Genomic DNA, 26,969 nt, shown 5'->3' with positions numbered 1-26,969 from the left:
GGTTAATTTGGTGCAATTGGGAGGAATGGGGTTAAATGGCCAGAATTTGGTTCTATTGTGTTGTAAATATTTCTTTAAATTATATCTCCAGTTAGTATCAGTTCACAGTGATGCTGCAGGAGCATGAAGTAAAAATGCAAGTAATCCCTGGGTCATGGAAGGGTTCTGTTCCTGACAACTGTCTGTAAATCAAACCAAATTTTCTGTAAGTCAGAAAGACTTCTGTAAGAGCAGAGTGAGCTGCCTCAACAACTATCAACCAGTAGCACGAACATTTACTGTAATGAAATACTTCGAGAGGTTGGTCTTGGCCAGAATTAACAAGTACCTAAGCAATGGACTGGTCCCACTGCAATTCGCCCATCGTCACAATTGCTCCACAGCAGACGCAAAATCTTTGGCTCTCCACTCAGCTCCGGCTCATGTTTTAAAAAAAGCAACTCGTATATACGGCTGTTCTTCATCAGCTCATGCTTGAACACTATTATTCCCTCAGTGGTGGTCAACAATCTCCAAACCCTGCACCCCCCTCCACAAACCCAATCTCTTCAACTGGATCCTTGACTTCCTCATGTGAAGATCCCAGTCAGTGCGAATTGGAAACAACATCTCCTGCTCACTGACAGGCACACCTCAAGGATACGTGCTTAGCCCACTGCTCTATTCACTATACATGCATGACTTTGTGGCTAGGCTATATACAAATTTGCTGATGACCACAGTTGGGATGAGGATGCATACAGAAGGGAGATAGATCAGCTAGTTGAGCTGCAAAGATCTCATAGAGATATAAGAATAGAAAATATTATGTGCAGTATGTATGCATAAAAACCCCTGAAGTCGCCAATGTCGGCGCTAAGCTGGGTTCATTTGGCGAGGCTAGTCCACCACTCATTTTGGATCTCCCGGAGTTTGCGCTGAAGGTGGCTGCATGCGAGACAAAAGGCTCGTTTTTTTCTCTGGCCAGGAAGGCTTTGCAAGGTGAGCCTGGTGGGCAGATCGCTTCTTTGCCAGCAGCTCTTGGATTTCCTGGTTATTTTCATCAAACCAGTCCTTGTTTTTCCTGGAAGAGAAGCCCAGTACCTCTTCAGTGGATTGCAGTATGGCCATTTTCAGCTGATCCCAGAGGGTTTCAGGAGACGTGTCCGTGAGGCAGTTTGCATCCTCGAGCTTTGCTTGGAGGTTTGCCTGGAAGTTTCCTCTCACTACGTTTGACTGCAAGTTTCCAACATTGAACCACTTTCTGGGAGCTCCACTGTTCTTGAACTTTGGCTTGAAGTGAAGGTTGAGCTTGCAGCAAACAAGCCGGTGGTCAGTGTGGCATTCCGCGCTGGGCATGACCCTGGTGTGGAGCACATCTCGTTTGTCTCTTCCTCGCACTAGAACGTAGTCCAGGAGGTGCCAGTGTTTGGATCGGGGATACATCCAGGTAGTCTTCAGGCTGTCTCTCTGCTGGAAAAGGGTGTTAGTAATGGCAAGTCGCTGTTCTGCGCAGAGTTCCAACAGGAGGCACCCGTGGTCATTGCACTTGCCGACACCATGCTTGCCAAGGATTCCTGGCCAGGTTTCTGAGTCTTTGTCGATGCGAGCGTTGAAGTCACCAAGGATGACAACCTTGTCGGCTGAAGGGGTGTCTTGGATGAGGATGCGCAGATCAGTGTAGAACTTGTCCTTTTCTGCTGGTTCCGCCTGAAGGGTTGGAGCATAGACACTGATGAGAGTGATGCGTCGCTTGTTTTGAAGGGGGAGTCGCATGGACATGATCCGGTCAGAGTGGCCTGTTGGGAGGTTTTTGAGTTTGGAGGCAATGGAGTTCTTGACCATGAATCCAACACCAGATAGGCGTCGTTCAGCCTGAGGCTTGCCAGTCCAGTAGAGTGTGTAGCCTGCGCCGTGTTCTTGGAGGCTGCCTACATCTGCAAGGTGGACTTCACTGAAAGCGGCTATGTCGATGTCAGATCTGAGGAGTTCATGTGCGATGAGGGCAGACCGACGTTCAGGTTGGTGGCTGTCAGCCTTGTCTAGCATGGATCTGATGTTCCAACATGCTAGCTTGAGTTTCTGTGCATCTTTTGAGGGGGAGGACGTGGACCTGTCCTCGGGCCTGCGCAAAGGAAGTTTTAGGTGGAGTGCAGTGTGCGCAGTACTGGCCCCACCCTTTACACCCATGGTTCGTGTGCCGTGGCCAAGCAAGCTGGGATGTAGCAGCGAGGTCCTTGGGTCGTAGGTTTTATATCGGAGTGACCTTCTCCTATGTAGGTTGCTTAACCGGGCTGAAGAGGCCTGCCTCCCCTTTTAGGTCGAACCATTTCTGGAGATCTACGAGCTGTTAGCTGGCCAAGCTGGGCATTTTAGGGCGGCTGGTCTTGTACTGCTCCAGCTTTCAACTGCGCCAAATCACAGTGTTGGATGTGCTACAGTGTATTATGCTGCTGTTTACTACTGTGTGAGGTCATATATCGGGGAGAGGCTCGGGCTGTCTCTCCCCGCAATGCGGCCGTTACCTCAGGCGGACTCAGGCAGAACCTCGGGCTCCCCTGGCGGCAGCGGGTCCTCGGGCCTCCGGCGACGGCAGCAATAGAACCTCGGGCGGTGTATGGCCCCTCACCCCAATTCCAAACCCTCTGCGTAGCTCAGATGGCGAAGTCCTCCTCAGCGACAAGATCTCCATCCTCAATCGATGGTCAGAACACTTCCAATCCCTTTTCAGTGCCAACCGCTCAGTCCAAGAATCTGCCCTGCTCCAGCTCCCTCAACAACCCTTGAGGCTAGAGCTGGATGAGGTCCTTACCCGGGAAGAGACATATAAGGCAATTGAACAACTGAAAATTGGCAAAGCAGCAGGTATGGATGGAATCCCCCCAGAGGTCTGGAAGGCTGGCGGCAAAGCTCTACATACCAAACTGCTGGGACCAAGGAAAGCTGCCTCAGGACCTTCGTGATGCCATCATCATCACCCTGTACAAAAACAAAGGTGAGAAATCAGACTGCTCAAACTACAGGGGAATCACGCTGCTCTCCATTGCAGGCCAAATCTTCACTAGGATTCTCCTTAATAGACTAATACCTAGTGTCGCCGAAAATGTCCTCCCAGAATCACAGTGTGGCTTTCACACAAACAGAGGAACTACTGACATGGTCTTTGCCCTCAGACAGCTCCAAGAAAAGTGCAGAGAACAAAACAAAGGACTCTACATCACCTTTGTTGACCTCACCAAAGCCTTTGACACTGTGAGCAGGAAAGGGCTTTGGCAAATACTAGAGCGCCTCGGATGCCCCGCCAAGTTCCTCAACATGGTTATCCAACTGCACGAAAACCAACAAGGTCGGGTCAGATACAGCAATGAGCTCTCCGAACCCTTCTCCATTGACAACGACGTGAAGCAAGGCTGTGTCCTCGCACCAACCCTCTTTACTATCTTCTTCAGCATGATGCTGAAAGGGAGTCACGTGATGGAGTAGTGGCCGGACGGTGAACTCCAGCCCTCTCCAGAAAAGTCGGAAAAAAACAAAGGAAAGCAAAAGGCACAAAAATAAAAATTAAAGAAAAGTGAATATAAGGTGGAAAGAAGATGGCGACGAAAAAAGAAAAATCGAAATCAACGGTAAGAAGAGAGGAAGAGAAGACAACGGAAGAAGAAGGAGAAGGCCTTACCTGTTCGAAGAGGCCCGCGGTGGAGAGAGAAACCCGCTCCCTCAGGTCGATAGAAAGTGGACTACAAAAATGGCTCGCTGAGCCGAGTAAAAGTGCGCAACCGCGCATGCGCAACTCCTCGCGCATGCGCGATGCGCATGCAAAGAAACACACCGACAGGAGGGGTGACCAGGTGGGGAGTCGATCTCCACAGCCGGAAATGACAGCTGCAGAACACCTGCAGCAAGAGGAGAACATAGAAGACAACGAAAACAAGAAAGAAGAGAAGAAAAGGGCAACAAAGAAACAACAGATGGCCAACCCAGAGGAAGAAGAAGAGGAAGAGGAAGAGTACAGTGAAATAGAAGAAGAAGGGAAAGGCAAGATAAAGGATATACTTTCTCTTATTAAAGAATACATGGAGTCATTTAAAGAATGGCAAGCGCAAGAATTTAATGATTTAAGAAGAAGAATAAACAACACAGAAGAGAAAATGAATAAAATAGATATGACCTTAACAGAAAAGGGAAAGAGAATGGACAAGATGGAAGAGCGGGAAGCAGCAGTAGAAATGGAGGTAGAGGACTTAAAAAAGAAATTAGAGGAATCTAATAAAAAAGTTATAGAGACACAAGAACTGTTAGCTCAGAAAATAGATATAATGGAAAATTATAACAGAAGAAATAACATAAAGATAGTGGGCCTTAAGGAAGATGAAGAAGGCAAGAATATGAGAGAGTTTATAAAAGATTGGATCCCCAGGATCCTAGGATGTCCAGAACTACAGCAAGATATGGAAATAGAAAGGGCACATAGAGCATTGGCCTTTAAACCACAACCACAACAAAAACTAAGATCTATTTTAGTAAAATTCCTAAGATATACTACAAGAGAAAAGGTACTGGAGAAGACAATGGAAAAAGTAAGAGAGGGCAACAAGCCACTGGAGTACAAAGGGCAAAAAATCTTCATTTATCCAGATATAAGTTTTGAACTCCTGAAGAAAAGAAAGGAGTTCAATACAGCAAAGGCGATTTTATGGAAGAAAGGGTATAAATTTATACTAAAGCATCCAGCGGTATTGAAAATATTTATTCCAGGACAACAAAACTATTCTCGGATCCAGAGGAAGCACGAAGATTTGCAGAACAATTACAAAATAGACTGAGGGATGAAGACGTGTAACGAGAGTACAAAAGACTGAGAACTAAAAAGACACATAAGTTTTGAACTCCTGAAGAAGAGAAAGGAGTTCAATACATCGAAAACAATCTTATGGAAAAAAAAACTATTCTCGGATCCAGAGGAAGCAAGGAAATTTGCAGAACAACTACAAAACAACCAGAGAGATGAAGATATGTAATAAGAGTAAAAATGACCACGATTTATATGTATGTGGGTAAAGAGGTATATGTGTGTATATGTATAATGTGCATACATGAATGTATCCGTATTTAGAGGAAAATATAGATAGTATAGACAAGAAATAATAAGGGAAGGAAATGGAATAGAGGGAATAAGGAGGGAACTAAAAGAGTGACCTTTGTTACATATGAAAAGTGAAATCTTTTCTGGGGGGTGCTGGGTGGGGAGGAGTTGCGGTCACTGCAAAATCAGCTGACGCTTGCGAGTGAATTCGCAAATCCAAATGGAGAGGGGAGATGTGGTTGTCCGGCAAGGGATAAAGGACAACTCAGGAGAGGAAGGGGAGATTGGGGCTAAAGAAGTTTTAAATAGGAGAATAAGGAAAATGTTTGATGTTTTAGGAATGTTGTCTTATAAAGGGTTCAAAACAAGAAAACTGAAATGGATAAGAAGGAAAGGTAATGATGGAGAAACGGAAAGGGAAGATAAACAAAGTATAAAATGTCTACGTTGAACTATATGACTTTAAATATTAATGGAATACATAACCAAATTAAAAGGAAGAAACTGCTAAATTTACTGAAAAAAGAAAAAATTGATATAGCATTTGTGCAAGAAACTCATTTAACTGAATTGGAGCACAAGAAATTAAAGAGAGATTGGGTAGGACACGTAACAGCAGCATCGTATAATTCAAAAGCAAGAGGAGTAGCTATATTAATTAGTAAAAATGTGCCATTTAAAATGGAAGAGGAAATAATAGATCCAGCAGGGAGATATGTAATGATAAAATGTCAAATATATTCGGAGTTTTGGAATCTACTCAATGTATATTCACCTAACGAAGAAGATCAAAAGTTTATGCAAGATATCTTTTTGAAGGTAGCAGATACGCAAGGGAACATATTAATAGGAGGGGACTTCAACCTGAATTTGGATTCAAATATGGACAAAACTGGGAAAAAAATTAACAGAAAGAACAAAGTAACCAAATTTATAATTAAATCGATGGAAGAAATGCAACTTTTGGATATATGGAGGAAACAACACCCAAAGGAAAAGGAATATTCATATTACTCAGCTAGACATAAAACATACTCAAGAATAGACCTATTTTTGTTATCAGCTCGTATGCAAGATAGAGTAAGAAAAACAGAATATAAAGCTAGAATACTATCGGACCATTCACCCTTAATATTGACAGTAAAGTTAGAAGACATCCCTCCAAGAATGTATAGATGGAGATTAAACCCCATGTTACTTAAAAGGCAGGATTTTAGAGAATTTATTGAAAAACAAATAAAAATGTATTTTGAAATAAATACGGAATCAGTGGAAGATAAGTTTATACTATGGGATGCAATGAAAGCATTCATTAGAGGGCAAATAATAAGTTATGTAACCAAGATGAAGAAGGACTATATTCAGGAAACAGAGCAGTTGGAAAGGGAAATAGTAAATATAGAAAAAGAATTAGCAATGAAGGAAGATACAACTAAAAGAAGAGAATTGGCGGATAAAAAAATAAAATATGAAACACTACAAACATATAAGGTAGAGAAGAATATAATGAAGACAAAACAGAAATATTATGAACTAGGTGAAAAAACGCACAAAATCCTAGCATGGCAGCTTAAGACAGAACAAGCTAAGAAAATGGTATTGGCATCAAGGAAAAAAGACAAACAAATTACATATAATCCAAAGGAGATCAAGGAAAACTTTAGAGAATTCTATGAACAATTATACCGAACTGAAAACGAAGGGAAAGAAGGGAAAATAGATGAATTTCTGACTAAAATTGAACTACCAAAACTACAAATAGAGGAACAAAATAAATTAACAGAGCCATTTGGAATAGTAGAAATACAAGAGATAATAAAAAAATTACCAAATAATAAGACACCAGGAGAGGATGGATTCCCAATAGAATTTTACAAAACATTTAAAGACTTATTAATTCCACCCCTCCTGGAAGTAATCAACCAGATTGATAAAACACAAAGCTTACCAGATTCATGTAAAACAGCAATAATTACAGTAATACTAAAGCAAGGGAAAGATCCACTCTCACCAGCGTCATATAGACCAATATCTTTATTTAACACAGATTATAAGATAATAGCTAAACTATTAGCATGATGCTGAAACAAGCCATGAAGACGGTGTTTACATCCGGTACTGTACGGATGGCAGTCTCTTCAATCTGAGTCACCTGCAAGCTCACACCAAGACACAAGAGCAACTTGTCCGTGAACTACTCTTTGCAGACGATGCCGCTTTAGTTGCCCATTCAGAGCCAGCTCTCCAGTGCATGACATCCTGTTTTGCGGAAACTGCCAAAATGTTTGGCCTGGAAGTCAGCCTGAAGAAAACTGAGGTCCTCCATCAGCCAGCTCCCCACAATGACCACCAGCCCCCCCCCCCCCCCCACATCTCCATCAGGCACACTGAACTCAAAACGGTCAACCAGTTTACCTACCTCGGCTGCACCATTTCATCTGATGCAAGGATCGACAAAGAGATAGACAACAGACTCGCCAAGGCAAATAATGCCTTTGGAAGACTACACAAAAGAGTCTGGAAAAGCAACCACCTGAAGAAACACACAAAGATCAGCGTGTACAGAGCCATTGTCATACCCACGCTCCTGTTCGGCTCCGAATCATGGGTCTTCTACCGGCATCACCTACGGCTCCTAGAACGCTTCCATCAGCGTTGTCTCCACTCCATCCTCAACATTCATTGGAATGACTTCATCACCAACATCAAAGTACTCGAGCTGACAGAGTCCGCAAGCATCAAATCCATGCTGCTGAAGACCCAACTGCGCTGGGTGGGTCACGTCTCCAGAATGGAGGACCATCATCTTCCCAAGATCGTGTTCTATAGCAAGCTCTCCACTAGCCACCGAGACAGAGGTGCACCAAAGAAGAGGTACAAGGACAGCTTAAAGAAATCTCTTGGTGCCTGCCACATTGACCACCGCCAGTGGGCTGATATCGCCTCCAACCGTGCATCTTGGCGCCTCACAGCTTGGCGGGCAGCATCCTCCTTTGAAGAAGACCGCAGAGCCCACCTCACTGACAAAAGACAAAGGAGGAAAAACCCAACACCCAACCCCAACCCACCAATTTTCCCTTGCAACCGCTGCAACCGTGCCTGCCTGTCCCACATCGGACTTGTCAGTCATCAACAAGCCTGCAGCAGACATGGACATACCCCTCCATTAATCTTCATCCGTGAAGCCAAGCCAAAGAAGAAAATGTATGCATGCAGAAGATCAATTTTAAAATGAGAATGAGGATTTTTTTAAAACTCAAAAATGGCTGAGCAATAATGTTGATCTAAATAATGTTAATGTTTGATTTTCACATTAACCAATATACAAGAACTTTAAAAATATGCAGGAAAAGGAGTTAAGGACAGATTACAAAGTGTTACATTGTAAATGTCTCTTAAAGAACAATAATTGCAGGACTGTAGTAGCCCTATTTTGACTGTAAAATCTATAAATAGGTTCAATAGTGTCACAACCTCGAGATTTTAGAACCTATGTACATTAGAAAGGTTATATTTAATTTTTAGCACTTTTAAAATATATTTTAATGTTCTTTTGTAGGTAGCACAATTGGGATGGATTGAAAGGAAAGCAGCAGCCACTTTCTATGGTACACCTCCAACTTCCACCATTGATGAAGCTCTGAAAAACTTTTTAAAGGTAAAACCCGATTTAAAGTTGCTCTAACAGGTGCCTTTGCTCCAGGTCTAACTCCCTATAGAGTTTACTGTTAGAAATATAACAAGTCCTTTGCTTGCACTTGCACCCCGAGTTTGCTTCAGAAGACTGCGTCGGTCCAAAGGTACACAACTAGTCTTTTCCTATTGGGTAGAATGGAATGGAATAGCTCGAAGAATATTGGGCAAAAATGTTTCTTATGCTGAAAAGTTTCTTGTAAAAATAATCTTCCTACATTTTTAAATTTCTAATGTACTGTTTATTTACATTTTTGTAAGTCTATAAAATGATTGAAAAGTGCATTTTTATTGGTTTAGAAGCTTATTCATGCTTTTGAAGACCAGATATAAATACAAGAAAATAAATTGATTAAAGTATAAGATTTCTGACTGAGTGAAGAAATATGGTGGAATATTATTTTCTACAATTCAGGCTGATTTAAATTCACATAACAAAGAAGATAAGACTTTGATTTCTTAATAGACTGTGAGTATCCAAAATGAAATGAATTTGCAAAGTCTGATATGTGTGTAGAACAAATGTGATATTATAAAAGTTCCTAATTGGCATTCTGTAGCTCATCAGTCAAGTGTATTGTTAAAGTAGATTGTATGAACATAATCTACATTTTCCATATGTAGTTTTTGAACTGGGATTACAGCTGCAAAACTGAAATATCTGTCAAAAGCTTTTCATTTTAAGGACTTCAATGATTTCTATTAAAAGGAAAGTAACAATCAGAAGCCATGTAAAACCAAACATTGCCAATAAACAAATAAACAAATATTGTTATTTTGCCACCTTTCTTTTACAGGCTGAAGAATTGAAACCAGGATACTCCAAATCCAACTTGGTCTACATTGCAAAGGTATTCTTGCTGCTGACCTTTTAAATTTATTTACAATTAGGTAGAAGCCAATTAGGCATTGAAACCCATGCCACCTAATTAACCTTCCAATCCTGTACTTTTTGGAGGGTGGAAAGAAACCAGAACACCCAAGGAAAACAAGGTCAGGGGGAGAATGTACAAACTCCTTACAGATAGTGTCGGATTCAAACCTGGGACACTAGTGCTGTAACAGTGCTAATCACTACACTAACCATGCCTTATCTGGGTTTACTTGTCACCTTTGAGTTATTATTATCTTACAAAGCCATGGTAGCAAGTAATATTCTAGATCCAGTGCTGTATCACCATTTAACACAGAACGAGCCCTATTCATGATCTATGTATTTTTTTTACACTTGGCTAGTTTAGTTACTCTGATCTATAAGCATGTTATTATTCTGAGTAAAGTTTAAGCTTAAAGAATAAAGAATAAAATGTAACAAAATCCATACCTAGAATGAATGTGCCCTATCTCATCTGTGCAATTCTAAATAGTTTTGCAGTAGTCACTTATAGAAAACAATGGTGGATTATTGTAAGGAAACCATTTTATTCCATGCTCTTTACTGCTCCTCAAAGGAGCACATTCACTGTGGAGCAATGGTAAGTGGATGGTCTCATCATTCATGGCCACAGAGGTAAAAAGAGGGTCCACATTTTTCACTCTTGTTGACTAAGAGCCAAACTAACGATAGCAGCACTCACATCTCTCAGCCAAAAGGTCACAAGTTCAAATCCTGCTTCACATTATTTTGGGGAGTACTGTAGTTCAGAACTGTCTCATGGCTACAGCTTTTTGGTACTGTCTTTGTACAGTTTGTCATTCTCCCTGTAGCAGTATGGGCTTTCCCAAATGTCCAGTTTCCTCCCTAATCGTATATATATAAATACATGCTGATAAAGAATCGGCTCCTGTTAATTACGTCTAGTGTAATTGATTGATAGGAAAATCAGGGAGGAATTGATGAAAATGTGAGAGAGAATAAGTCATAAGAAAATAGAACAGCATGCCCTCTCATGTCATGAGAAAATATACCTAATCAATACAGTAGTATTAATTGTATGAGCACCTTCGTTTCCAAAAATAAATTCAGTTTGACATATGTCTGGGGCACAAATAAATGTAAAGAACTAGTGATCTGCTAGCAAGCAAATAACCAACTAGAGCTATTTACCAGATATCACTCTAGATTGTTTACAGTGTGTGTGTGTGTGTGTGTGTATGTATGTGTGAACAGTAAGGTAGTCCAAAAGGCTTCAGGATGGAATTGCTCTGTTAAACAAAGGTTTTGTGATTGAATCCAGTGGGGAGTGAAGAGAAAAAAGCAGATAAGTATCATGTACTTAATGGCATTTTTGGCCCTCAAGTTTTTCAATTCTCTGGAAATTATAGAATGTTCTAGAATATTATTGATAATGCCAATGAATTCTTCACAGTCCTACAAGACCAAAAATAATATGTACTTTTGTTAATGGCACTATTCTTTCTTGTACACTGCACACCAAGTAGTTGATGTAACTTTCCATGTTGCTATTAAGTGTTTCACTGACAAAATTACATTTGTATTTATCAAGAACAAGAATAGAAAATGCTGAAAACAAATGACAGGTTAGGTATTATTTGTAAAGTGAAGAGGTAAGAGAAGGGAATTGGGTGATCTTCTTTGTCTCCTGCTGATTGCACACCCCAAACGTGTTTGTACCTGCAAGAGTTTTAATATAATCTTTAGAACATACCAAAATATTTCTGTTCCAAGGAAATATTCTTTTATCTTTGTTTCATAGAGCAATTCAGTTTTATTTCTCAACTTAATTAAACTTGTGTTTATCCAAATAAATGTTTGCCGATTCTTGAAACTTCGACGTGAATGAAGAAGTCAATTTTAATTGAAATGTGTTGGTGTAATCTGGAATTGTTTTTGTCTTCACAGTGCTACAGGGACCTTGGCAACTATGCAACTGCCCTGCATTGGCTGAATTTAGCATCTGAATTGCCTATCAAATCAAAAGATGTAAGTGTGATTTAATAAAGATTTGTACATTGCATGAAACTCTTTCAAACGTTTTTCCATGTGGTTGAGTTAGCTAAAAATTTCCATGATTGAAAGGTTATGCTTCTGTCTTTACGCCGTTATAAAGCTTTTGAACCTTAGTAATGTTAAACATTATTTTTAAATCACATAGAAAAAATGCTTCCTTCAGCACTCCAATCTAATTTTGCATTATGGGATATCAATATTAGTATTGTAATTAGACATTTGGCATATTTCCCATCTTCACTCCCTGGTAGTGATTTATATTAATTTCCCTTCTGTGGGACAACAGACAGAGTAGTAAATTACCTATCCAAGGGGTGGACTAACATTGGCTTCAAGCTAAATTACTTTAGATTTTAAAAAGTGTTTGAATAAGATGTTGTATTTAACCCTGTAAATCAGAAGTAGAAAGCTTTACTTTCTGCCTTGTCACCAACTATATCTAAAGGTGTAATAGCTACATACTGTAGGAACAGGAATAAGTCATTCATTCTTTCAAGCCTATAGCTACACTCAGTATGTTGCCAGACCTAAAGGATACAGCATCAAGATTCAGGAGAGTATATTTAAGGCAGAGATGAGGAGGAACTGCTTCTCCCAGAGAGGTGAACCTGGACTTCATTGCCCAATGAAACAGTAGAGGCCTCCTCATTAAATGTACGGATAAATTTTTGAACAGAGAAATTAAGGGTTATGGGAAGCCTGTGGGTAAGCGGAATTGAATCCTCAGCCACATCAGTCAGGATTTTATTGAATGGTTGAGCAAACTTCATGGGCCAGATGGCCTTCTCCTGCTTCTGTTTCTTATCTTCTTATGTCTGATCTGCTTCTTAAAATCAACCTAATTTGACACCTTAGCCTTTAATATCCTTGACTATCAAAATACCAAGCAATCTCAAATTTAAAATGATTAACTGAACTAGCATCCACTGCTTTTGTAGGAGAGTTCCACACTATTATCAACCATAGTTTCCAGAAATGTTTTCTAACCTCTCTCATGTATAGTCTGCATCAAATTCTGTTGTTTGCTTGCCCACAGCTTTCCGACCAGTGAAAAGAGATTAATCATATCCTAACGTAAAAATCTAGAAAACTTCAATCAAATTATCTTTTAATAACATCCATTTCAACTAAATAGTTCAGCGATGGAACCCCTTTTCACTAACTAGTGGTTTCTAGTAGATTTTATTTAAGTATGTGAATAAACATGAACTTGTTACTGATTATGCAAATACCAACTCAATTACAGGATCTGGGATTGCATTAAAATAATACCAAAGGATTTCTGGTATTCTCTGCATTTTAATTTTTGAATCTGGTAATAAAGGTTCCATATGGTATCTAGTCCCCCAAGTACAATCTGTCTCCACAAAAACCTTAGGCAGTCAACATTTCAGGCCAAAAACCCTTCATCAACAATTTATTCAGAAATCCGAAACCTCTTGTTTGCCTCCTTTTTCTTTGTTTGTGGTTCCAGTTTTCCAGCATCTGTAGGCTTCTTGTCTACCTCTTTTTCTTTTTTTATATATAACTTTATTTATAACATATAAAGTACAGAAATATATATAAAAACCCCATATTACAATTCATTATTCATAAAGTACGTATTTTGATAGTACTCTACCCCTCCCCCACCCAACCACCCCACTACAAAAAAAACCACACTACCCCTATCTCTACATAATAATGGAGCCTTTTACAAGTATCAATGGTTAACATACAAAAATTAGTGCCTTTTTGTTATTAAAAAAATTAGCATATATTCAAACCCATATATTTTAAGTATGGTTCCCATATTTTAGTAAAAAAAGAATAATTATTATGTAAATTGTATGTTATTTTATCTAAGTAAATGCATGATTTCAACTCATTGTGCTATCTTTGAATATTTATCTCTACATCACCCTTCCATGTTACCGCAATACATTTTCTAGCCATAACTAGGACCAAACGAATTAATGCAATTTGAAATTTATTCAGTCCTAATCCCACTTTTAAATTCATCATAAATCCCAATAAAAGGAATAAAGGATCAACCAAAAACTGAATATTGTACAAACATTCTAAAAATTCTCTAATTTTCACCCAAAAATGTTTCACCTTTTCACAAGACCAAACTGAACTTAAAAATGTCCCCTTTTGTGTTCTATACTGAAAACATAAATCTGAATCCCTAAAACCATAACTTTTCCCATGTCAAATATAACTGATGTAAAAAATTATAGTTAACTAAACTATATCTCACATTAATCAACCTAGTTACAGCATCTTCACACATCTTTACTCAATCTTTCTCCAATATAAAAAGTTGCATTTCCATCTCCCATTTATCTTTTATTTTAAAGACATCAGATTTATTCATCTTTTCTTGCAGCAATGCATACATTTCTGATATAAAACCTTTTTTCAAAGTTTCTATAATCAACTTTTCAAACCTAGTCATATTAGGAAGTTTAAGTGCCTGTCCCAAATTTTCTTTTAAAAAAGCTTGCACTTGATAATAAGCAAATATTGAATTTACTGATATCCCAAATTTTCCTTGTAATTGGGCAAAAGAAAGAAACCCTTCTCAAAACAGTCTCCCACCATTCTAATACCCTTCAATTCCCAATCTTTTAAATATCTACTATCCATTGAAAATGGAATAATCCTATTCCGAGAAATAGCGGTCTGAGCAGTAAGTAATTTTACTCTTAGTTCCAATCATATGATCTCTCTTATACCAAATTTCCAATAAGTATTTTAGTACAGGTATGTTATAAGTCTTTTTAAAAAATTGGTCTCCATTTATATATAAAATAATTAACATTACTCTCTGATATCTGTGACAATTCATCTTTAGCCCATATTGGAATTTGTTCAGTGTCTGACATTTGATTAATAAATTTCAATTGTACTGCTTCATAATAATTCTGAAAATTTGGTAACTGTAAGCCTCCTAAAGCATATTTCCAAGTCAACATTTGCAAAGGGACTCTAGATAATTTACTTTTCCATAAAAACAAACAAACTGAAGCATTTAATTCCTTTAAAAAAGCCTTTGGTAAAGAACAAGGAATAGATTGAAAAAGATATTGTATACGGGGAAATATATTCATTTTAATACAATTCACCTGTCCCATTAAAGTCAAAGATAAATCCTTCCACTGCTTCAAATCTGCCTTAATTTTTTTCAATGAAGATATATAATTCAATTGATACAGTTGTTGATACTCCACATTTACTATCACATCCCAAATGCTTTATCTTATTCAACCAACGAAATTGATTAATCTGTTTATAATCTGAGTAATCTTCATCTGAAATTGGTAATAATTTACTGTTATCCCAATTAACTTTATAGCTAGACATTTTTCCATACTGTTCCAAACATTTCTGCAAATGTACTAAAGATTCTTTAGGATTTGTTAAATATATTAACGCACATCATTAGCAAATAAATTAATTTCATATTCTAATTCTCCTACTCTTATACCTTTAATATTGATATTCTGTCTAATAAATTGAGCCATTGGTTCAATAACCAAAGCAAAAAATGCTGGAGATAACAGGCAGCCTTGTCTAGTGATCTTGATAAATTAAGTGATGATGAAATTTGTCCATTTTTCACCACTCTAGCTGAAGAATTATTATATAAAGCTTTTACCCAACCAATAAAGAGTGGACCAAACCTAAATTGTTCCAAAACTTTAAACAAAAAAATGCCACTCAACTTGATCAAAAGCCTTTTCAGCATTCAAGGCTGCAATTAAAGGTAAATTATGTTGATTTTTAGATGCATTAATTAATGTAACTAATTTAACAATATTATCATCTGAATAACAAATTTTAATAAAGCCTGCTTGATCTACATGAATCAGTTGTGGCAAATATTTCGCAATTGCCAACACTTTAGCCACAATTTTATAATCTACATTTAACAGAGAAATTGGTCTATATGATGCTACTTTCAGAGGATCTCTATCTTTTTTTGGAATAACTGTAATCAAAGCTCTAGAAAAAGATTCCAGAAGAGAAGATGTTTCAGAAGCTTGTGTTAATACTTGTTGAAATACTGGAAGTAATAAATCATAAAATTCCTTATAAAACTCCAATGTAAATCCATCTTCTCCTGTGATTTTCCATTAGGCATAGTTTGTAATACCTCTTTAATTTCAAAATCAGTAAATGGGCAATCTGATTCCCCGTTATCTAGATCAGTGGTTCCCAACTTTTTACTTTCCACTCACATACCACTTTAAGTATTCCCTATGCCATAAGTGTTCTGTGATTAATAAGGGATTGCTTAAGGTGGTATGTGGGTGGAAAAATAAGTTTGAAAACCACTGTTTTAATCATTCCAAATTGATTTGTTATGTGCACAGTTTCAGAACTCCAAAGGAAATAGGCCAATGACAATTTTTCTCAAGCCAAATATTTCAGTAATAATTGAGTCTAGAGCAGTGATTCTCAACCTTCCCTTCCTAATCACATACCACCTTAAACAATCCCTTACTAATCACAGAGTACTTATGGCATAGGGAATACTTAAAGTGGTATGTGAGTGGAAAGTAAGTTGGGAACCACTGATCTAGATCATTCAAAAACGGAAGATCTAGCCCAGCCAAAAATAATTCTACATGGTCAATATCTTGTTCAATCTCTGAAGTATATAAATTCTGATAAAAAGAATGAAATTCATCATTAATCTCCTGAGGTTTATAAGTAACCCTTGGACCTCTCCTTACCGCATTTATCGTCCTAGAAATTTGCTCTGTTTTCAATTGCCAGGCTAATACTTTGAGTTCTTTCTCCCAACTCATAATATCATTGTTTAGATCTTTGAATTAATTTCTCATAACGATATGTCAGTAAAATATTATAATGCATTTTCAAATTTGATAACCGTATCTTCATATCTTCCGTCACGTCTTTCTCCAATACTTTAATCTCCTCCTCAAGTTTATAACTATCTGCCAAATATTTCTTAAGTTTAGTAGTATAACTAATAATTTGTCCCCTTAAATATGCTTTCAATGCATCCCATAATGTAAATTTACTTTGTACTGAATTCTCATTCAATTGTATAAACAACTTAATTTGATCTCTAATAAAGGTAACAAACTCAGGTTGCTTTAACAACGCTATATTAAATCTCAATCTATAACTAGTTTGTACAATATCAGAACTAGTACAAGACATTAATAAAAGTGAATGATCAGACAATGTTCAACTTTTATAATCAGCATTAATTACTCTCCCCTGTAATTGAGCAGATGTTAGAAAAAATCAATTCTAGAAAAAGATTTGAGTCTTGCCGAATAAAATGAGAAATCTTTCTCTGTCAGATTTAATCTCCAAATTTCTACCAAATTTAAATCTTTCACGACACCTACTAAACATTTCGCCATCTTAATTTTTCTTAAAGACTTTAGAGATTTATCTAACAAAGGATCGAGTCAACAATTAGACTCCTCCCACCAATATATTATAATTCACTTGATTCAATCCCATAAAAGCCTCAGTAATAAACTGTTCATCATCTACATTAGGAGCATAAATATTTAACAATGTCCAAGTTTCAGAAAAAAATTTATAATTAACCATCAGTGCCCTACCCTTCTTCTCTAAAACCAATTCCAATATAAAAGGCATTTTTTAATGAATTAAAATAGCAACTCCACGGGCCTGAGAATTAAAAGAAGATGGAATAACCTGTCCAATCCAGTCCCTTTTTAATTTTAAATGTTCTTTTTCAGTCAAATGAGTTTCTTATAAAAAAGCTATATCCACTTTCATTTTCTTAATATAAGCCAACACATGCTTCCTTTTTATCAGATTATTCAAACCTTTAACATTAAAAGTTACAAAATTTAAATTATACATATTAACAACTACAGTCCGGGCACGTCACACCAAAAATACAATATTAAAATAAAGGCTCCAAAAAAAAACTCCTTTATATATATATATATATATATATATATATATAAAAACCTAAAAACTAGACTAAAACCCCCCAAAGAAAACTGCTAGAGCAGTACCCCCCTCTATTAACCAGGTGTGATTAATACCACCAGTGGCTGACGACTTCAGAAGCAGCCAGGTCATCTTCCTCCTCCCGACCAGACTTCACAGTAATTAAGTATATAGTCCATTCATGACTCTGATAGAACTTGAGGATCCACCTCAAAATCCATCAATTGTTCAATTTCCAGCTTTTTGTTCCCCTTTCCATTTTCAGTCTTGTTTATGCTCACCAAAGATTTTGTAGAGAAACCTTAAGTCAACTTGGAATCTGGCAAAGAATTAGCAAAGGTTACTGCATCTTGAGCCTTTTGAAAAAATTGTGACTGATATTGCCCATATCAATATCGCCGGATATTGAAAGGCAAATCTATACCCTTTCTTCCACAACACTGCCTTAGCTGGATTAAACTCCTTACGCCTCTGAATAATCTCTTGACTTAAATCTGCATAAAAAAAACCTTATTACCCTGTACCATCATTGGGTTCTGAGTAATACAAGCTTGCTGAATTGCCAAACGTAAAATCATCTCCCGGTCTTGATATCTAAGACATCAAATCAATACTGCTCTTGGAGGTTGTCATGGAAAAGGTTTCTTTCTTAAGGCATGGTGCACTCTGTCTAATTCCAAACCTTTTGGAAAATATTCAGTCCCCAACATATCTGGAATCCAATCCTTAAAAAATCTTGTAGGATTCGCTCCTTCAATACCCTCCGGAAGACCCACTATTTTAATATTATTTTGATGACTGATTCTCCAATGTGTCAATTTTCTGCAAAAAGTCTCTCTTCTCAACTTGCCATCCACTAAACGACTCTTCAATTTGATCAACTCTATCTTCAACATTCTTCATTTTTGGACCACATCAACAGCTGTCAGGCATTTATTAACATCCAGTTTCATTGAGGCAATTTCTCCTGACATATCAAATATTCTAACTTTAATGTCAGCAAACTGTTCATCAATACTATGGAAACTGTTGGACATATACTCCATCATATTGTCATTTTGTTTTGTTAGTTCTTCAAACATTATCACTACATTGGGGCCTGGTGATGGACTCATTAAAATTGGTGACTTAAACTTCTGGCCTACCTTCAATCACATTGGCAGCAGCTATTAACAATTCTTGATCTTCCTCGTCCAAAAGTTCAATGTGTTCCTCTTCTTCCTCTTCAGGTATTAAAATCTCTTCTCTGGCCGCCTGGCTGCAAGTCTGGACCCCTCTCCATGCTGGGCCGACCTCATTGGCGCAGCACAGAGCGGGTCCCCGCGCAGCCTGGTCCCGATCAAGAACTTCACGCATGCGCGTATTCACATGCATGCCCATAGTCCCACCCACGCGAAAGCAGGCCTCCATTAACAGCGCATTGTAACATGCCAGCATGCTCAAGGATGCACCGACGTGTTCAGGCTCGCGTCCCTTGGACCCCCAGCGCCCTGCCACACTATGGCTGCACACATCACGGCATCCTCGCGAACATCCTGGACCGTCGCTAGCGAGGTTTTGCCAGCTCCATCTTGGCCACTCTGTGCAGAGAAGACACTGACGCTCCTCCCATCCTTGCCGAAGATATACGTTGGGACTTCAACTCCATCAAAATTATCCTGAGATGAGACAAGTGATGGAGTAGTGGCCGGATAGGGAATACCAGCCCTCTCCAGAAAAGAAGAAATAAAGTGAAGAAAATACAAAGTTCAAAAAATACAAAACATAACAATAAAAGATAAAGTTGTAGAGAAAAGAAAGAAAATGGCACCCAAGAAGGAAAAAGTAAAAACAACGGGAAAAAAAAGAAGAAAAGACGGCGGAAGAGAAAGGAGAAGGGCTTACCTGCATGAAAAAACAGGAGGCGTCGTGGAGAAGAGAGCCCATTCTCCGAAGTTGGTGATGACACTACAGAGTCGCGACCCCCCCCCCCAACCACTGGACTGCAAAAATGGCTCTCGAAGCCAAACAAAAGTGTGCAACTGTGCATGTGCGAGGAGTCGTGCGTGCACAGTGTGCTTACTAAGGAGAAGGAAAACACTGATGGGAAGGAGTCTCAGCCCAGGAGTGGGCAAACACAACGCGATCAGCTGAGGGATGCCCGACACCAGGGCTCTCAGCTGGAAGAAGAGGAAAGCAACAGGAAAGGGAGTGAAAGGAAAGAAGAGTAGCAGGAGGCCCAACAGATGTGTAGCCCAGAAGAAGAGGACCAACAGCAAGAAGCCAAGCAAGAAGAAGCCCAGCAAAGTGAGACAAGCAACTCATCAGGAAAGTCAGAAGAGACACAGATACAAGGAAGAGAAGAAGTCACAAACACAGGTACAGACACAGAAGACGACCAAGATCTGCACAGAGAAATAGAAGATAAAACAGCTGGACAGAATATAGATAAAGTTTTTTTTCAAGAACACATGAGAGCATTAAAAGAATGGTTGACATTAGAATTCAGAGAAATTAAAAGAAAAATTAAAAGTATAGAAGATAAAGTGAATAGATTAGAGCTGGTCATGACAGAAATAGGGAAAAGATTAGAAAATGTGGAAGAATGAGAAACTGTTGTAGAAATGGAAGTGAATGAATTAAGAAGAAAATTGGAAGAATGTGATTAAAAAAAGATTAAAGAGTCACAAGAGTTGTTAGCTCAGAAAATTGATATGTTGGAAAATTATAGTAGGCGAAACAACATAAAAATAGTGGGCCTAAAGGAAGATGAAGAAGGCACAGATATGAAGGAATTTATAAAAGAATGGATCCCAAAAGTCCTGGGAATGACAGAAATACAGGAAGGAATGGAAATAGAAAGGGCACACAGAACACAAGATCCAAAACCACAGACACATCAAAAACCAAGATCAGTTTTAGTAAAATTTTTGAGATATACCACAAGAGAAAATATACTGGAGCGGGCAAGGAATAAAATTAGAGAAGACAATAAACCATTGGAATACAAGGGTCAAAAAATATTTTTTTTACCCAGACATAAGTTTTGAACTCTTAAAGAAGAGGAAGGAGTATAATACAGCAAAATCGATCTTATGGAAATAAGGTTATAAATTTATGTTAAGACATCCAGCTGTACTTAAAATATTTATCCCTGGGGAGCAAAACAGACTGTTCTCGGATCCAGAGGAAGCACGAGAATTTACAAGAACGCTTGCAGGACAGAAGGAGAGATGAAGAGATGTAACAAGAATGAAGAATGGCAATAAAATATATATAAAGATGTAAAAATAATGTGTATGTAAGAACTAAAGAAGGGAAAGAGAAGGGAAGAAAGGAAGTAAGGGGGAAAAAAAGAGGCTGAACTTTGTTATATGTGTAAAAAAAGTCTTTTCTGGGGGTAGTTGGGTGGGAGAGAATAACCGTCACTGCAAAATCAGTTGACACTTGTGAGCGGGTTCACAATGCAAATGGAGAGGGGAGTCGTGGTTGCATTGCAATGCAATGCATATGGAATGGGGGGACATTTGGGGCTAAGGAAATATTGGATGTGGGAGTTTTGAAGTATTTTATGTTCTAAATGTGTTGTCATACATTGAGTTTAAAAAGGGAAAACTGAGAGATGAAAATGGGGAAACGGGGGATGGTGGTTGTGAGGAAGCGGAAATGAAGTGTAAACAGGATATGAGATGGCCATGTTGAATTATATGACTATAAATATTAATGGAATACATAATGAAATTAAACGGAAGAGGCTATCAAATTTACTGAAAAAAGAAAAAATAGACATAGCATTTGTGCAGGAAATGCATCTAACTGAAGTGGAGCATAATAAATTAAAGAGAGACTGGGTAGGGCACGTAGTGGCAGCATCATATAATTCAAAAGCTAAGCTGTAGCTATATTAATTAATAAAAATGTACCAATCAAAATAGAGGAGGAAATATTAGATCCAGCAGGGAGGTATGTAATGATAAAGTGTCAGATATATTCAGAATTTTGGAATTTGCTCAATATATATGCACCTAATGAAGAAGATCAAAAGTTTATGCAAGATCTTTTTTTGAAGATTGTAGATACGCAAGGGAATATATTGATAGGAGAGGATTTTAACCTTAATTTGGATCCAATGTTGGATAAAACTGGACAAAAGACTAGCAAGAAGAATAAAGTGGCCAAATTTATGGTTAAATCAATGCAGAAAATGAAACTTCAGGATATATGGAGGTGGCACTACCCAAGGGAGAAGGAATACTCATATTATTCGAGTTGGCATAAAACATACTCAAGGATTGATATGCTTTTGTTGTTGGCCCATATTCAAGGGAGAGTTAGGAAAACTGAATATAAAGCTAGATTGCTATCTGATCATTCACCCCTGTTATTAGCAATAGAACTGGAGGACATCCCACCAAGAATATATAGATGAAGGTTAAACTCCATGCTACTTAAAAGGCAGGAATTTAGAGAGTTTATTGAATGCCAAATTAAAACGTATTTTGAAATAAATACGGAATCAGTGAAAGACAAATTTATATTATGGGATGCAATGAAAGCTTTCATTAGAGGGCAGATAATAAGTTATGTAACTAAGATGAAAAAGGATTGCAGTCGGGAAATAGAGCAGTTGGAAAGGGAGATAGAAAGCACAGAAAAGCAACTAGCAAAAAGGGATAATATAACAAAAAGAAGAGATTTGGAGGACAAAAAAATAAAATACGAAACATTACAAACATATAAGGTGGAGAAGAACATAATGAAAATAAAACAAAAGTATTCTGAACGAGGAGAAAAAAACACACAAAATATTAGCCTGGCAACTTAAAACAGAACAAGCTAAAAGAACTGTATTGGTATCAAGATCAAAGAAAAAGGACAAACAAATTACATATATTCCAATGGAGATTAATGAGAACTTTAAGGAATTTTATGAACAATTATACCAAATTGAGAATGAGGGGAATTATGATAAAATAGAAGAGTTTTTAGCTAAAATTGAACTGCTGAAATTGCAAGAAGAGGAACAAAACAAACTGATAAAACCATTTGAAATAGAGGAAGTACAGAATATATTTAAAAAGCTGCTGTACAATAAAACACCAGGAGAGGATGGATTTCCAATAGAATTCTATAAAATGTTTAGAGTTATTAATTCCTTCTCTCCTGAAAGTAATGAACCAGATAGAAGAAACACAAAACTTGCCAGATTCATGTAAGACAGTAATAATTACAGAAATGCCAAAGACAGGAAAGGATCCACTAACACCAGCATCATATAGACCAATATCTCTACTTAATTCTGATTATAAGATAATAGCAAAATTATTAGCAACAGATTGGCCGACTGTGTACCAAAAATAGTAAAACTGGATCAAACTGGATTTATTAAGAAAAGACGAACAGCGGATAATGTCTGTAAATTTATTAATTTAATTCATGCAGTTCAAGGAAACAAGATGCCAACAGTGGCTGTTGCTTTAAATGCAGAAAAAGCCTTTGACAGGGTAGAATGGAATTATTTATTCAAAGTATTACAGAGGTTCAATCTACCAGAAAAATATATTAATTGGATTAAAGCATTATATAATGGACCATTGGCAAAGGTGACAGTATTGAACCAATTTAAATTAAGTAGGTCAACTAGGCAGGGATGTCCATTATCTCCCTCACTGTTCACTTTAGCAATAGAACCATTGGCAGAACTGATAAGAACAGAAACTAAAATAAAAGGGATAAAAATAAAGGATTATAAAATCAGTTTATTTGCAGATGACATCATGCTATACTTAACAGAACCAGAAATATCAATAAAAGAACTACATAAAAAATTGAAAGAGTATGGAGAAATATCAGGGTACAAGATCAATGCAAATAAAAGTGAAGTGATGCCAATGAGTCATGCAGATTATACAGAATTTTAAAAAGAATCACCATTTAAATGGCAAACACAAGCAATCCGTTACCTAGGGATCAGGTTAGTTAATAATTTAAGCCACTTGTACAAATTAAATCATCAGCCACTAATAAAGAAATTGCAGGAAGACTTAGAACATTGGAAAGAATTACCGCTAGCATTTATAGGGAGAGTAAATTGCATTAAAATTAATGTCTTCCCAAGGATACAATGCTTATTTCAATTGTTACCAATTCCCTTAACAGAGAAATTCTTTAATGAACTAAAGAGAATAATAAGGAAATTTTTATGGAAAGGGAGGAAAACGAGGATAGCGTTAGATAAATTAACAGAGAGGTACAACCAAGGTGGTTTGCAGTTACCAAACTTTAAAAATTATTATAGAGCAACACAATTAAGGTATTTATCAGATTTTTATCAGACAAGGGGAAAACTAGACTGGACTAAGATAGAGCTAGATAAAATAGGGGAGAAGGTACTGGAACATATACTTTATAAGTGGGATAAAAAGTTGGTATGATATAAAATCTCACCAGTATTCCATCATTTACTCAATATATGGAAAAAGATTCACTTAAAAAGGAAAAAAACAAATTACCAAATACCCAAATTATTATTGATGCAAAATCAGCTAATCCCATTTACAATAGATAACCTTTCCTTCAGAGAATAGAAGAGAAAAGGAATTAAAAGAATAGAAAAATTTTGGGGGGAAATAATTTATTAACATTTGAACAAATGAAGTACAAATATGGAATAAATCATCGTACAATGTTTGCATATCATAAACTGAAAGCCTACTTAAAGGATAAATTGGGAAACAGACTGAGATTACCAGAAGGAAACAGCTTTGAATATGTGATTACAGACACAATGATAATTAAAAGATTTACAACGAACATGTACATCAAGCTGCAAGAGAAGGAAAATTATGAAATAAGCTATAAACCCGAACAAAAGTGGGAAAAGGATTTAAACATAAAGATAAAAAAATGAAACTTGGGAAAAGTTATGTTCTGGAACTATGAGGAATATAATAAACATGAGGTTATGCAGGATACAGTATAATTGGTTACACAGATTATTTATTGTATTGTGTATGTTGAAAGTTTATTGGTTTTGGAGATGGGTGGGAAGGAGGGAGGGAAGGTAGGGGGAAAAAAAAAGGAGAAAATACCACTGTGTATATTTAAGAGGGAAATGTTTGTATGTATTTTGGTTGATATGGTTCACAGTGTGAAAAATAAAAAATTATATAATAAAAAGAAAGTTGATCCTGAGGCTTCAACTGTCCTGTAGGCCCAGCTTCTTCGGTTTTTTTCCAGCACTTTAAAATACAGTTTTTTAGATTGTTGTACTTTTCCTTTCTTCACTTTCATCTTCAGAAGTTTAAAAAAACTTTTCCCAATTATTTACACTTTTATTCAGTCCAGTAATTTTGGGTTTTATACAATCCAGTTAGGGAGAGGTAATTTCCCACATCTTTGTCCTACGCCATCTTGCCACGCCCCCACCCCCGCTTCTTGTCTACTTCCACGAAAACCTGCCTTCTGCTACTTTCCTCCATTGTTTTGCATAAATTTCTTTCACATCATCATTTTCATAATTCACAGTCCTATTTTTTCTTTCAATCTAGGACACGGAAGCCCAGAACAATCTGGAAGAAATGCAAAATTCAATCGCCCAGAGCAGCTAAGTGCAATCCTATCAACCAGAAGGAGCTTGGTGGTTCTTATCTTTGCTACAGAATGTTTTTGTGTTGAATTATCAAATCTAACTTTGAATACAATCTCACTTATTATTATAGTTATTTATTTTGTTGCTTAATAACCACAATATATCATAAATCATGTCTGCTTGGTGGCCAGAGGTTGATAATTTCAGTTACAAAGAGACAGACTAGATCCAAATGAGTTGGCATTTTTATTCAATTTGACAGTGGAATTTCTATTCCAAGTAAACAAATTGTCACCCCAGAAGTAAAACAGTGGCTCCAATTCACATTATTTTAACAACTACTTCAAGTGTGGTGATCTTAAAGGTGTTCCTTGTTATTTATTTAAACAAATATATATTTCGTCTATTGTTAGAATTCATATCTTTATTAAAGCTACACTTACGTCCTCACCTCCATCCAGGATCCCAAATAGTCCTCACGTGAAGCAACAATTAACTTGATAATCTGTAGGGATCATTTAAGTGCATCTGGTGCTCCCTTAGTGGCCTCGTCTACTGGACATAATCTGGGAGATGGTTTCTTTGAACACCTTCATTCTATCCACTGCAATAATGGGGACTCTCAGTGGCCAACCATTTCAATTCCCCGCCTAACTCCCAGGCCGACATATCTATTCATGAACTACCAAAGTGAGTCCACCTGCAAATTGGAGGAAAAATACCTAATATTCTGTCTGGGCACTCTTCATCTAGATGGCAATAACATCGACATCTCCAGTTTCTGTTAATGCAGTGAACTGGAATTCACTGTCTATGTATAGATTAAACGGCCAAACCCTCCTCTTGGCTCCACCCCTGTCGGTCCCAATATAAACCTTGTTTTCCCTCCTTACCTCAAATTTACCTGAAGTACTTGCCGTGAGTTGCAAACTAATAAAATTGTGTTTTTGTTCTTCACAAGTCTCCGTGTACTATCCATCACATTACAATTTTATTAGCTTACTTTTGAAGACAGGATGGAACTCCTCTTGAAGTCTGGCATCCTCCAGGTTAACCCTCTATCCCCATAAGCCCTGAAAGAATTCGCCTACTGGTTGGAGTGCTTCCAGTCTTACATCGCGGCCACCAAAGAATTCTTCCACTCTGATGGCCTCCAGAGATCGGCCCTCCTCCCTCGAGTTAGCCCAAAGGGATACACAGTCAACAGGGACTGCACAACATTTGAGACGGCCATCGAAGGCCTGAAGGCCTACTACAAGAGGCCCCTGAACAATGTGCTGGCAAGACACCGATTCTCACAATGTCAGCAACGACTGGGTGAATCGCTGGACAACTACATCCTAGAACTATGGACACTGATGAGGAAGTGCCACTACAGGGTGGTCTTAGCCCGGGTGAGTGAAGAAGATCAAATCCAGGATACTCCCGTGGGTGGAGTGAGTTCAAGGTACATGAGGCAGCGACTATTGGTATTGGGGAAGAAGGACCTTGCCAGTACCCTCAATCTATCGAAATCCCTCAAACAGGCCCAACTGGGATTGGATCACCTCGCTAACAAAAGCGCCGTCTTCACAGAAAGCCATGACTGTGGAGCACAGCTGCCCCAGGTGCCAACTACCATGGCCACACGCAACCGGGAGTGCTAGTTCTGCGGACAAGCCAAACACCCCCACTCCAGATGTCCCGCGAAAGACTCCATGTGTTCAGGATGTGGTAAGAGGGGACTCTGGGCAAAAGTCTGTCAGGCAAAGGGGAACCCCAGGAAGGCTACTGCGTGC

General features: G+C 37.8%; 1 protein-coding gene across 3 annotated transcripts in view; it reads left to right on the top strand.

Moving 5' to 3' along the window:
• The window catches only part of LOC138753800 (regulator of microtubule dynamics protein 3-like), a 412,426-nt gene extending 386,275 nt beyond the window's left edge, over positions 1–26,151 (top strand). For all 3 annotated transcript variants that reach the window (XM_069917221.1, XM_069917223.1, XM_069917222.1), the window contains 4 exons: positions 8,622–8,720; positions 9,553–9,606; positions 11,559–11,639; positions 25,151–26,151. In XM_069917221.1, the coding sequence (XP_069773322.1) occupies positions 8,622–8,720; positions 9,553–9,606; positions 11,559–11,639; positions 25,151–25,210 (294 nt within the window). In that variant the 3' untranslated portion in view covers positions 25,211–26,151. The remainder of the gene's footprint in view (positions 1–8,621; positions 8,721–9,552; positions 9,607–11,558; positions 11,640–25,150) is intronic.
• Positions 26,152–26,969: the final 818 nt, after the last annotated feature.

Source organism: Narcine bancroftii, chromosome 2 (assembly GCF_036971445.1).
Source record: "Narcine bancroftii isolate sNarBan1 chromosome 2, sNarBan1.hap1, whole genome shotgun sequence".
Taxonomy (NCBI): Eukaryota; Metazoa; Chordata; class Chondrichthyes; order Torpediniformes; family Narcinidae; genus Narcine; species Narcine bancroftii.
The sequence above is the reverse complement of the archived record's forward strand: the minus strand, read 5'-3'. Positions and strand labels throughout refer to the sequence as shown.